Source organism: Pseudophryne corroboree, assembly GCF_028390025.1.
Source record: "Pseudophryne corroboree isolate aPseCor3 chromosome 3 unlocalized genomic scaffold, aPseCor3.hap2 SUPER_3_unloc_27, whole genome shotgun sequence".
NCBI classification, from domain to species: Eukaryota; Metazoa; Chordata; class Amphibia; order Anura; family Myobatrachidae; genus Pseudophryne; species Pseudophryne corroboree.
In genome coordinates this window covers 677,016-691,362 of record NW_026967516.1, presented here as the reverse complement: position 1 = coordinate 691,362, position 14,347 = coordinate 677,016, and the positions used below count along the sequence as shown (strand labels likewise).

Here is a 14,347-nt window from a genome sequence, read left to right as displayed (position 1 = left end):
AAAATCAGCATCACCTGTCCACTGCCGGGTCCCTAATACCCTCCTGGCAGAATGGACATTGCATTAATTCTGGATGCCAGCCGGCAAATATCCCTCTGTGCATCCCTCATATATAAGACGACGTCTTTTAATATGCTCTATGTTAGCAAAATATTATCCCTGTCTAGGGTATTATATTATCAGACAGGGTATCAGACCACGCCGCAGCAGCACTATCCATGCTGAGGCAATTGCAGGTCTCAGTATAGTACCTGAGTGTGTATATACAGACTTCAGGATAGCCTCCTGCTTTTTATCAGCAGGCATCTTCAAAGTGGCCGTATCCTAAGACGGCAGTGCCACCTTATTTGACAAACGTGTGAGCGCCTTTTCCACCCTAGGGGATATCTCCCAACGTGACCTATCCTCTGGCGGGAAAGGGTACGCCATCAGTAACTTTTTAGAAATTACCAGTTTCATTTTCACACACTTCATTCACTCATCTGATGGGGGAACAAAACACTGCCTGCTTTTGCTCCCCAAACATAAAACCCTTTTTTAAAAGTACTTGGGTTAATGTCAGAAATGTGTAACACATTTTTTATTGCCGAGATCAAGTCACGGATGTTCCTAGTGGATTGTGTATATGTCTCAACCTTGTTGACACTGGAGTCAGACTCCGTGTCGACATCTGTGTCTGCCATCTGAGGGAGCGGGCGTTTTTGAGCCCCTGATGGCCTTTGAGATGCCTGGGCAGGCGCGGGCTGAGAAGCCGGCTGTCCCACAGCTGTTACGTCACCCAGCCTTTTATGTAAGGAGTTGACACTGTCGGTTAATACCTTCCACCTATCCATCTACTCTGGTGTCGGCCCCACAGGGGGCGACATCACATTTATCGGCATCTGCTCCGTCACCACATAAGCCTCCTCATCACACATGTCGACACAGCCGTACCGACACACCGCACACACACAGGGAATGCTCTGACTGAGGACAGGACTCCACAAAGTCCTTTGGGGAGACAGAGAGAGAGTATGCCAGCACACACCAGAGCGCTATATAATGTGGAGATTAACACTATAACTGAGTGAATTTTCCCCAATAGCTGCTTGTATATATAATATTGCGCCTAAATTTAGTGCCCCCCCCTCTCTTTTTAACCCTTTGAGCCTGAAAACTACAGGGGAGAGCCTGGGGAGCTTTCTTCCAGCTGCACTGTGAAGAGAAAATGGCGCCAGTGTGCTGAGGGAGATAGCTCCGCCCCTTTTTCACTGACTTTTCTCCCGCTTTTTAATGGATTCTGGCAGGGGTATTTATCACATATATAGCCTCTGGGGCTATATATTGTGATATATTTGCCAGCCAAGGTGTTTTTATTGCTTCTCAGGGCGCCCCCCCCAGCGCCCTGCACCCTCAGTGACCGGAGTGTGAAGTGTGTATGAGGAGCAATGGCGCACAGCTGCAGTGCTGTGCGCTACCTTGGAGAAGACTGATGTCTTCAGCCGCCGATTTTCCGGACTATTCTTGCTTCTGGCTCTGTAAGGGGGCCGGCGGCGCGGCTCCGGGACCGAACATCAATGGCAGTTAGGTAGGTTCGCTTCTTCTCCCCTTAGTCCCTCGGTGCAGTGAGCCTGTTGCCAGCAGGTCTCACTGTAGAATAAAAAACCTAAAATATACTTTCTTTCTAGGAGCTCAGGAGAGCCCCTAGTGTGCATCCAGCTCGGCCGGGCACAGGATTCTAACTGAGGCTTGGAGGAGGGTCATAGTGGGAGGAGCCAGTGCACACCAGGTAGTCCTAAATCTTTCTTAGATGTGCCCAGTCTCCCGCGGAGCCAGCGGCTTGAACTTTATTGAAATAAGGAGTTGCTTTTTCGTCCTGTAAGTTAATCAGCTTTAACAGGAGCCAGTGAAGGGCTTGTAGGAGAGGGGAGGTGGACGTAGTACATTTGGTGAGTAAGATGAGCCAGGCAGCAGCATTGAGGGTAGATTGGAGTGGAGATATGTATGTGTTAGGGCTGCCAGTCAGGAGGAGAGTACAGGAGAGGGAGGAGGGAAGGAATACACCAAGACAGCGTACTTGGGGGCTAGAGAAGATAGTAGTGCCATCAGTAGATAATGACATTGTGGGAGGTGAGGTTATGCGGGAGGGAGGGAAGATGATCAGCTCGGTCTTAGACATGTTAGGTGTAATAAAGCGCTGGGACATCCAAACAGAGACAGCAGTGAGACAGTTGAGGATTCGAGTGAGGAGAGCAAGAGAGAGGTCCGGAGACAGGAAAGATAGATTTGAGTGTCATCAGCATAGAGATGATATTGGAAATCAAAAGAACTAATGAGCTTACCTAGTGAGGACGTATAGAGAGAGAAAAGAAGAGGACCAAGGACAGAACCTTGGGGGACATCTACAGTTAGTGGAAGTGGGGGGAGGTGGAGTCATGAGAGGAGACAGAGAAAGAATGGTCTGAGAGACAGGAAGACAGCCAGGAGAGGGCAGTATCACGCAGACCAATGGAGTGAAGGATTTGCAGTAGGAGAGGGTTGTCCACAGTGTCAAAAGCAGCAGAGAGGTCAAGAAGAATAAGTAGAGAGTAGGATTTAGCAGCATGGAGGTCATTGCAGACTTTTGTAAGGGCAGTTCACTGGAGTGGGGAGGACGGAAGCCAGACTGCAATGGGTCAAGCAGTGAGTGTGAGGAAAGAAAGGAAGTAAATATTATAACACAGGCCGCTGCCCCTGTAGAGTAGGATGCCACAGGCTGCTCTTCCCATCTTTTATGACAACACAGTCCACTCTCCCTGTATACTATGACAGCACAGGCCGCTCCTCCTGTCTATTATGACAACACAGGCCGCTCCCTCTGTATACTATGACAACATAGGATGCTCCCCCTGTATATTATGACAACACAGGCCGCTCCTCCTGTATATTATGACAGCACAGGATGCTCCCCCTGTATATTATGACAACACAGGCCGCTCCTCCTGTATATTATGACAGCACAGGATACCCCCCCTGTATATTATGACAACACAGGATGCTCCCCCTGTATATTATGACAGCACAGGATGCTACCCCTGTATATTATGACAACACAGGCCGCTCCCCCTGTGTATTATGACAGCACAGGATGCTCCCCCTGTATATTATGACAACACAGGCCGCTCCCCATGTATATTATGATAACACAGGCCGCTCCCCCTGTATATTATGACAACACAGGATGCTCCCCCTGTATATTATGACAACACAGGCCGCTCCCCCTGTATACTATGAAAGCACAGGATGCTCCCCCTGTATATTATGACAACACAGGATGCTACCCCAGTATATTATGACAACACAGCCCACTCCCCCTGTGTATTATGACAGCACAGGATGCTCCCCCTGTATATTATGATAACACAGGCCGCTCCTCCTGTATATTATGACAGCATAGGATACCCCCCCTGTATATTATGACAGCACAGGATGCTCCCCCTGTATATTATGATAACACAGGCCGCTCCTCCTGTGTATTATGACAGCACAGGATGCTCCCCCTGTATACTATGACAACACAGGCCGCTCCCCCTGTATATTATGACAGCACAGGATGCTACCCCTGCATATTATGACAACACAGGCCGCTCACCCTGTATATTATGACAACACAGGCCGCTCCTCCTGTATATTATGACAACACAGGCCGCTCCTCCTGTATATTATGACAACACAGGCCGCTCCTCCTGTATATTATGACAACACAGACTGCTCCCCTTGTATACTATGACAACACAGGATGCTACCCCTGTATATTATGACAGCACAGGATGCTACCCCTGTATATTATGACAACACAGGCTGCTCCCCCTGTATACTATGACAACACAGGATGCTACCCAGTGGTGGAAGTGGGGCGGTATACAGCGGTATGGTATACCGCCACTTCTTCCACTGACCAGGAAATGAGGAAATGAAAGTGCAGTAGGAGGCGAGGGAAGTGGCCATCCTGCTGCACATGTTGATCCTGTCCCTGCTCGGCGGCCGTATAGAGCGCTGTGCTAGCTCACCGCCGCCAGCCACCAGCCGCGACAAATGAGTCAGGTTATGTTCCCCTGCTGTCACCTTCTCTCCCTGTCGTTACTGTCCCTACTGTCACTCTCTCTCTCCCTGCTGTCACTCTCGTCACTCTCCCTCTCTGTCACTCTCTCTCTCCCTGCTGTCACTGTCGTCACTCTCTCTCTCTGTCACTCTCTCTCTCCCTGCTGTCACTGTCGTCACTTTCTCTCCCTGTCGTCACTTTCTCTCCCTGTCATCACTCTCTCTCCCTGTCGTCACTCTCTCTCCCTGTCGTCACTCTCTCTCCCTGTCGTCACTCTGGCTGTCCCTGCTGTCACAATTTCGGCTCATTCAGTGTGCTATAATGTGACTGTCGGCTCATTCAGTGTGCTATAATGTGAATGTCGGCTCATTCAGTGTGCTACAATGTGAATGTCGGCTCATTCAGTGTGCTACAATGTGAATGTCGGCTCATTCAGTGTGCTATAATGTGAATTTCGGCTCATTCAGTGTGCTATAATGTGAATGTCGGCTCATTCAGTGTGCTATAATGTGAATGTCGGCTCATTCAGTGTGCTACAATGTGAATGTCGGCTCATTCAGTGTGCTATAATGTGAATTTCGGCTTATTCAGTGTGCTATAATGTGAATTTCGGCTCATTCAGTATGCTATAATGTGAATTTCGGCTCATTCAGTGTGCTAGAACTAATGAGCTTACCTAGTGAGGACGTATAGAGAGAGAAAAGAAGAGGACCAAGGACAGAACCTTGGGGGACACCTACAGTTAGTGAAAGTGGGGGGAGGTGGAGTCATGAGAGGAGACAGAGAAGTAACGGCCAGACAGATAGGAAGAGAGAGCAGTATCACGCAGACCAATGGAGTGAAGGATTTGCAGTAGGAGAGGGTGCTCCACAGTGTCAAAAGCAGCAGAGAGGTCAAGAAGAATAAGTAGAGAGTAGGATTTAGCAGCATGGAGGTCATTGCAGACTTTTGTAAGGGCAGTTCACTGGAGTGGGGAGGACGGAAGCCAGACTGGAATGGGTCAAGCAGTGAGTGTGAGGAAAGAAAGGAAGTAAATATTATAACCCAGGCCGCTCCCCCTGTAGAGTAGGATGCCAATGGCCGCTCCCCTGTATACTATGACAACACAGGTCGCTCCCCCTGTATATTATGACAACACAGGTCGCTCCCCCTGTCTATTATGACAACACAGGCCTCTCCTCTTCTCTATTATGACAACACAGGATGCTACCCCTGTATATTATGACAACACAGGCCGCTCCCCCTGTATACTATGACAGCACAGGCAGTCCACTCCCCCTGTATACTATGACAGCACAGGCCGCTCCTCCTGTCTATTATGACAACACAGGCCGCTCCCTCTGTATACTATGACAACATAGGATGCTCCCCCTGTATATTATGACAACACAGGCCGCTCCTCCTGTATATTATGACAGCACAGGATACCCCCCCTGTATATTATGACAACACAGGATGCTCCCCCTGTATATTATGACAGCACAGGATGCTACCCCTGTATATTATGACAACACAGGCCGCTCCCCCTGTGTATTATGACAGCACAGGATGCTACCCCTGTATATTATGACAACACAGGCCGCTCCTCCTGTATATTATGATAACACAGGCCGCTCCCCCTGTATATTATGACAACACAGGATGCTCCCCCTGTATATTATGACAGCACAGCCCACTCCCCCTGTGTATTATGACAGCACAGGATGCTCCCCCTGTATATTATGACAACACAGGCCGCTCCTCCTGTATATTATGACAGCACAGGATACCCCCCCTGTATATTATGACAACACAGGATGCTCCCCCTGTATATTATGACAGCACAGACCGCTCCCCCTGTGTATTATGACAGCACAGGATGCTCCCCCTGTATATTATGACAACACAGGCCGCTCCCCATGTATATTATGACAACACAGGATGCTCCCCCTGTATATTATGACAACACAGGATGCTACCCCAGTATATTATGACAACACAGCCCACTCCCCCTGTGTATTATGACAGCACAGGATGCTCCCCCTGTATATTATGATAACACAGGCCGCTCCTCCTGTATATTATGACAGCACAGGATACCCCCCCTGTATATTATGACAACACAGGATGCTCCCCCTGTATATTATGACAGCACAGGATGCTACCCCTGTATATTATGACAACACAGGCCGCTCACCCTGTATATTATGACAACACAGGCCGCTCCTCCTGTATATTATGACAACACAGGCCGCTCCTCCTGTATATTATGACAACACAGACTGCTCCCCTTGTATACTATGACAACACAGGATGCTACCCCTGTATATTATGACAGCACAGGATGCTACCCCTGTATATTATGACAACACAGGCTGCACCCCTTGTATACTATGACAACACAGGATGTTACCCAGTGGTGGAAGTGGGGCGGTATACAGTGGTATGGTATACCGCCACTTCTTCCACTGACCAGGAAATGAGGAAATGAAAGTGCAGTAGGAGGCGAGGGAAGTGGCCATCCTGCTGCACATGTTGATCCTGTCCCTGCTCGGCGGCCGTATAGAGCGCTGTGCTAGCTCACCGCCGCCAGCCACCAGCCGCGACAAATGAGTCAGGTTATGTTCCCCTGCTGTCACCTTCTCTCCCTGTCGTTACTGTCCCTACTGTCACTCTCTCTCTCCCTGCTGTCACTCTCTCTCTCCCTGCTGTCACTCTCTCTCTCCCTGCTGTCACTGTCGTCACTCTCCCTCTCTGTCACTCTCTCTCTCCCTGCTGTCACTGTCGTCACTCTCTCTCTCTGTCACTCTCTCTCTCCCTGCTGTCACTGTCGTCACTTTCTCTCCCTGTCGTCACTTTCTCTCCCTGTCGTCACTCTCTCTCCGTCGTCACTCTCTCTCCCTGTCGTCACTCTGGCTGTCCCTGCTGTCACAATTTCGGCTCATTCAGTGTGCTATAATGTGAATGTCGGCTCATTCAGTGTGCTATAATGTGAATGTCGGCTCATTCAGTGTTGTACAATGTGACTGTCGGCTCATTCAGTGTGGTACAATGTGAATGTCGGCTCATTCAGTGTGCTATAATGTGAATTTCGGCTTATTCAGTGTGCTATAATGTGAATTTCGGCTCATTCAGTGTGCTACAATGTGAATGTCGGCTCATTCAGTGTGCTACAATGTGACTGTCGGCTCATTCGGTGTGGTACAATGTGAATGTCGGCTCATTCAGTGTGCTACAATGTGAATTTCTGCTCATTCAGTGTGCTACAATGTGAATGTCGGCTCATTCAGTGTGGTACAATGTGACTGTCGGCTCATTCGGTGTGGTACAATGTGAATGTCGGCTCATTCAGTGTGCTACAATGTGAATTTCTGCTCATTCAGTGTGCTACAATGTGAATGTCGGCTCATTCAGTGTGCTATAATGTGAATGTCGGCTCATTCAGTGTGCTACAATGTGAATGTCGGCTCATTCAGTGTGCTACAATGTGAATGTCGGCTCATTCAGTGTGCTACAATGTGAAAGGGGCACCACTACTAGATAGTATAAGGGGTTCTACTACACTAGACACGCCCCTTTTAAGTGGCCACGCCCCCTTTTCTGGAGCTCGCGCATGATTGAGTCCTTGACTTTTGCTTACCCTCACTTTAAAATTTCCACTTCGACCACTGATGCTACCCCTGTATATTATGACAACACAGTCCACTCCTCCTGTATACTATAACAGCACAGGATGCTACCCCTGTATATTATACACAGGCCGCTCCCCCCTGTATATTATGACAACACAGGCCGCTCCTCCTGTATATTATGACTACACAGTCCACTCCCCCTGTATATTATGACAACACAGGCCGCTCCCCCCTGTATATTATGACAACACAGGCCGCTCCTCCCTGTATATTATGACAACACAGTCCACTCCCCCTGTATATTATGACAACACAGGCCGCTCCCCCCTGTATATTATGACAACACAGGCCGCTCCTCCTGTATATTATGACAACATAGGCTGCTCCCCCTGTATACTATGACAACACAGGCAGCTCCCCCTGTATACTATAACAGCACAGGATGCTACCCCCTGTATTTTATGACAACACAGGCCACTCCTTCTGTATAGAAAGATAATAAATGCTGCTCAACCTATAAAATAATAGTAACAAGACTCCACAGGCACCTCCCCCTGTATAAAAGGGCAACACAGGTCTCTCCCCTGTAGAGTAGGACAACACATGCTGCTCCCCTGAATAGTACAATTCCATTATATGTATAGAATAACGGCAACAGCGGGGTCTGCACCACCTGTATTACAGTAACGGCGGGGTCTGCTACACCTGTATTACGGTAACGGCGGGGTCTGCTACACCTGTATTACGGTAACGGTGGGGTCTACGCCACCTGTATTACGGTAACGGCGGGGTCTGCGCTACCTGTAGTACGGTAAATGCGGGGTCTGCGCCACTTGTAGTATGGTAACGGCGGGGTCTGCGTCACCTGTATTACGGTAACGTGAGGTCTACGCCACCTGTATTATGGTAACTGCGGGGTCTGCGCCACCTGTATTACGGTAAATGTGGGGTCTGCGCCACCTGTATTACGTAACGGCAGGGTCTGCGCCACCTGTATTACGGTAACGGCGGGGTCTGCGCCACCTGTAGTACGGTAAATGCGGGATCTGCGCCACCTGTATTACGTAACGGCGGAGTCTGCGCCACCTGTATTACGTAACGGCAGGGTCTGCGCCACCTGTATTACGGTAACGGCGGGGTCTGCGCCACCTGTAGTACGGTAAATGCGGGATCTGCGTCACCTGTATTACGTAACGGCGGGGTCTGCGTCACCTGTATTACGGTAATGGCCTGGTCTGCGCCACCTGTATTACGGTAACGGCGGGGTCTGCGCCACCTGTATTACGGTAACGTGAGGTCTACGCCACCTGTATTACGGTAACGGCGGGGTCTGCGCCACCTGTATTACGGTAATGGCGGGGTCTGCGCCACCTGTATTACGGTAACGGCGGGGTCTGCGCACCTTGTATTACGGTAACGGCGGGGTCTGCGCCACCTGTATTACGGTAACGGCGGGGTCTGCGCCACCTGTATTACGGTAATGGCGGGGTCTGCACCACCTGTATTACGGTAACGGCGGGGTCTGCGCCTCCTGTATTACGGTAACGGCGGGGTCTGCGCCTACTGTGTTACAGTAATAGGACACTAGAGTGTCAGCCACCTGTACAGGCATAATGCAGCACCAGAGGCTGCTCCAGCTGCACTATAACAAGGCACCAGAGGCTGCTCCCCCTGTAGTACAGAACCTGACACCAGAGCTGCTCAGCCTATAGAATAATAATAATAATATCATTACCTGCTGCCAGACACAGCAATGGCTGCTCTCTGCTCCTGCTGCCTTGTGGGAACGATAGAAGGAAGGCGGAGCTCAGACCAGGGGAAAATGGCCGCCGCTCCTGACGTCACTACACGGCCAGGGAACCTATTGCTGCTGCAGCTGCAGCCGGACTGGTCTACAAGAAAATGGCCGCCGGCCTCCTGCACTGAGGACATGTAACAGACATAACAGAGGGCGGGGTTGTGGCGGGGGTGAAGGAGGGGAGGGGACAGTAAACAGTAAGCAGCCTGTGTCAATCATAACGTACTTCCGGACTGTGCGTTCCACATACAGGAAATGAGTTTTCATCGAATACTGCAGCCTCCCATTGTCCGTGGAGATCAGGTAATGGCGTCTTACTATACTGGGGGAGCAGCCTGTGGTGTCCTGTTATTATTATTATTATTACACAGGGGGAGCAGCCTGTGGTGTCCTGTTATTATTACTATACTGGGGGAGCAGCCTGTGGTGTCCTGTTATTATTATTATTATTACACAGGGGGAGCAGCCTGTGGTGTCCTGTTGTTATTACAATACAGGGGGAGCAGCCTGTGGTGTCCTGTTATTATACAGGGGGAGCAGCCTGAGGTGTCCTGTTATTATTATGCAGGGGGAGCAGCCTGTGTTGTCCTGTTATTATTATACAGGGGGAGCAGCCTGAGGTGTCCTGTTATTATTATTATTATACAGAGGGAGTAGCCTGTGGTGTCATTTTGTTATCATTATTATACAGGGGGAGCGGCCTGTGGTGTTCTGTTATTATTATTATAATACAGGGGGAGCGGCCTGTGGTGTCCTGTTATTATTATACTACAGGGGGAGCGGCCTGTGGTGTCCTGTTGTTATTGTTGTTGTTATTATTATTATACAGAGGGAGCGGCCTGTGGTGTCCTGTGTCTATTAGTGTTCTACAGGGGGAGCAGGTTTTTGTGTACATTTATTATTATCCTGGAACAGCAGCTTGTGGTGTCCTGGTATTATTATTATTATACATTGGGAGTGGTGGTGATGTCCTACAATACTGGAGGAATGGCCTGAGGTGTCCTGCTTTTAAAGACATTTGTTATTATTTTTATACTGGGGTGCAGCCTTTAGTGTCGTTGTTATTATTGTTATTATTAATTTTATTATATGTAATTGTAGAGATTGAAAATATTGCTCAGTATGAAGCAAATGTATATCACACACCTGGGAGTGTCACTGTGACATCACTTATATCTATAGTAATAATACAGGCACATGACTGGGGAGGTGAGGGGATCTGGGAGTGTCACTGTGACATCACTTATATCTATAGTAATAATACAGGGACATGACTGCGGAGGTGATGGGATCTGGGAGTGTCACAGTGACATCACTTATATCTATAGTAATAATACAGGGACATGACTGGGGAGGTGAGGGGAACTGGGAGTGTCACAGTGACATCACATATCTTTAGTAATGTAACCCCTCTTTTACCTGGGGGTACAGTGTATATGTGCAATGCAACGCTGGGAATGGGACATTATACAGTAACACCAGGGGACATGTCTGGGTGATGACTGGAGAGGTGACTGCTGGGAATGGGACATTATACAGTAACACCAGGGGAAGTGTCTGGGTGATGACGGGAGAGTTGACTGCTGGAAATGGGACATTATACAGTAACACCAGGGGACGTGTCTGGGTGATGACTGGAGAGGTGACTGCTGGGAATGGGGCATTATACAGTAACACCAGGGGACGTGTCTCGGTGATGACTGGAGAGGTGACTGCTGGGTTTGGGACATTATACAGTAACACCAGGGGACGTGTCTGGGTGATGACTGGAGAGGTGACTGCTGGGTTTGAGACATTATACATTAACACCGGGGGACGTGTCTGGGTGATGACTGGAGAAGTGACTGCTGGGTTTGAGACATTATACATTAACACCGGGGGACGTGTCTAGGTGATGACTGGAGAGGTGACTGCTGGGAATGGGACATTATACAGTAACACCAGGGGACATGTCTGGGTGATGACTGGAGAGGTGACTGCTGGGAATGGGACATTATACAGTAACACCAGGGGACGTGTCTGGGTGATGACTGGAGAGGTGACTGCTGGGAATGGGACATTATACAGTAACACCAGGGGACGTGTCTGGGTGATGACTGGAGAGGTGACTGCTGGGAATTGGACATTATACAGTAACACCAGGGGGACGTGTCTGGGTGATGACTGGAGAGGTGACTGCTGGGAATGGGGCATTATACAGTAACACCGGGTGATGTGTCTGGGTGATGACTGGAGAGGTGACTGCTGGGAATGGGGCATTATACAGTTACACCAGGTGATAACTGGAGAGGTGACTGCTGGGAATGGGGCATTATACAGTAACACCAGGGGACGTGTCTGGGTGATGACTGGAGAGGTGACTGCTGGGTTTGGGACATTATACAGTAACACCAGGAGACGTCTCTGGGTGATGACTGGAGAGGTGACTGCTGGGTTTGAGACATTATACAGTAACACCGGGGGACGTGTCTGGGTGATGACTGGAGAGGTGACTTCTGGGAATGGGACATTATACAGTAACACCAGGGGGTGTGTCTGGGTGATGACTGGAGAGGTGACTGCTGGGAATGGGGCATTATACAGTAACACCGGGTGATGTGTCTGGGTGATGACTGAAGAGGTGACTGCTAGGAATGGGGCATTATACAGTAACACCAGGCGATGTGTCTGGGTGATGACTGGAGAGGTGACTGCTGGGAATGGGGAATTATACAGTAACACCAGGGGACGTGTCTGGGTGATGACTGGAGAGGTGACTGCTGGGAATGGGACATTATACAGTAACACCGGGGTATGTGTCTGGGTGATGACTGGAGAGGTTACTGCTGGGAATGGGGCATTATACAGTAACACCAGGTGATAACCGGAGAGGTGACTGCTGGGAATGGGGCATTATACAGGCACACCAGGGGACGTGTCTGGGTGATGACTGTATCACTGTGTGTGTCAGGTTCCTATAAGGTGTCAGGATGTCACTGTCTATGTCTCCATGCAGGAGGGGGAGTATATAGAGGAACACAGGGGTCTGTACAAGGACGTGATTATGGACACTCACCGGCCCCTCACATCACTGGGTAAGAGGAGACTGTCATGTATTGTACAAGGGAGAGAAGGTATGGGGTTCGGTATATATACACATCATCTGATAATCACATATATACACTGTACTCAGTCACTGTGTGTCTCCTACAGATGGGCCCAGTAACAGAGATACCCCAGAGAGATGTCCCCGTCCTTTGTATTCCCAGGATTGTACAGAAGAGAATCACAGGATCTCACAGGAGGATCAGGTAGGTGGGATTTAGTGTCTCACCAATATACCAAAATGACTGTCACTAAATGATCTGTAGAGCTGTGTGTTTTATACACTGATATTATACTGTTTCACCTCAGTTAAATCTAACACTATGCAAATGCATTGTATTATTTTTTGGGTTATTTAGGAAGAACGTCTGTCTGATATAAAGGCAGAAGATATAGAGGGAGAAGAAGAGCCGTATGTGACTGATATAAACGCAGAAGATATAGAGGGAGAAGAAGAGACGTTTGTGACTGATATAAACGCAGAAGATATAGAGGGAGAAGAAGATACGTATGTGACTGATATGAAGGCAGAAGATACAGAGGGAGAAGAAGAGATGTATGTGACTGATATAAAGGCAGAAGATATAGAGGGAGAAGAAGAAACGTATGTGACTGATATAAAGGCAGAAGAAGAGACGTATGTGACTGATATAAAGGCAGAAGATACAGAGGGAGAAGAAGAGACGTATGTGACTGATATAAAGGCAGAAGGTACAGAGGTAGAAGAAGAGACGTATGTGACTGCTATAAAGACAGAAGATATAGAGGGAGAAGAAGAGACGTATGTGACTGATATAAAGGCAGAAGATACAGAGGGAGAAGAAGAGACGTATGTGACTGATATAAAGGCAGAAGATACAGAGGTAGAAGAAGAGACGTATGTGAGGGGTGATCAGCAGTGTAAGGAGGAGGAGATCCCTACAGATATCAGCACAGGTGAGTAATAAACACTTATTACAGAAGTCACATATTCTCATTGCTCAGTCACTGCAGCAATCTCTTATCCTACACCCTCCTCCGTCATCAGCCCTGTTCTCATAGAAACATAGAATTTGTCGGCAGATAAGAACCACTTGGCCCATCTAGTCTGCCCCTTATTTTTTTTTTTATATATTATTTCTCTGACGTCCTTGTGGATGCTGGGACTCCGTCAGGACCATGGGGAATAGCGGCTCCGCAGGAGACTGGGCACAAAAGTAAAAGCTTTAGGACTACCTGGTGTGCACTGGCTCCTCCCCCTATGACCCTCCTCCAAGCCTCAGTTAGATTTTTGTGCCCGAACGAGAAGGGTGCACACTAGGTGGCTCTCCTGAGCTGCTTAGTGAAAAGTTTAAGTTTAGAGGCAAAAGGCTCCTCATTTCTGCCCAGGGGCAGAGGAAGGGGAAAAAGACTGCATCAGGCAGCCTCTTCCCAGGAACAGAAGCCCTCCCCCGCTTCTGCCAAGTCCTCAGCATGACGCTGGGGCCTTACAAGCGGACTCAGGCACGGTGGGGGGCCGTCTCAAGAATTTCAGCGCGCAGTGGGCTCACTCGCAAGTGGACCCCTGGATCCTTCAGGTAGTATCTCAGGGGTACAAATTGGAGTTTGAGACGTATCCCCCCCGCCGGTTCCTGAAGTCTGCTTTACCAACGTCTCCCTCCGACAGGGAGGCGGTATTGGAAGCCATTCACAAGCTGTATTCCCAGCAGGTGATAATCAAGGTACCCCTCCTGCAACAGGGAAAGGGGTATTATTCCACGCTGTTTGTGGTACCGAAGCCGGACGGCTCGGTGAGACCTATTTTAAATCTGAAAT

General features: G+C 49.1%; 2 protein-coding genes across 3 annotated transcripts in view; one reads left to right on the top strand and one right to left on the bottom strand.

The window, feature by feature from the left end:
• LOC134983866 (retinitis pigmentosa 1-like 1 protein) overlaps positions 1-9,460 on the bottom strand; it is a 37,347-nt gene extending 27,887 nt beyond the window's left edge. Inside the window, exon 1 of the mRNA XM_063949484.1 lies at positions 9,407-9,460. The gene's annotated coding sequence lies outside the window, so the exon portion shown is untranslated. The remainder of the gene's footprint in view (positions 1-9,406) is intronic.
• Positions 9,461-9,659: 199 nt separating this feature from the next.
• The window catches only part of LOC134983857 (zinc finger protein ZFP2-like), a 45,298-nt gene continuing 40,610 nt past the window's right edge, over positions 9,660-14,347 (top strand). For both annotated transcript variants that reach the window (XM_063949476.1, XM_063949475.1), the window contains exons 1-4: positions 9,660-9,772; positions 12,465-12,543; positions 12,662-12,759; positions 12,913-13,489. In XM_063949476.1, coding sequence (XP_063805546.1) covers positions 9,725-9,772; positions 12,465-12,543; positions 12,662-12,759; positions 12,913-13,489 — 802 coding nt within the window. In that variant the 5' untranslated portion in view covers positions 9,660-9,724. The remainder of the gene's footprint in view (positions 9,773-12,464; positions 12,544-12,661; positions 12,760-12,912; positions 13,490-14,347) is intronic.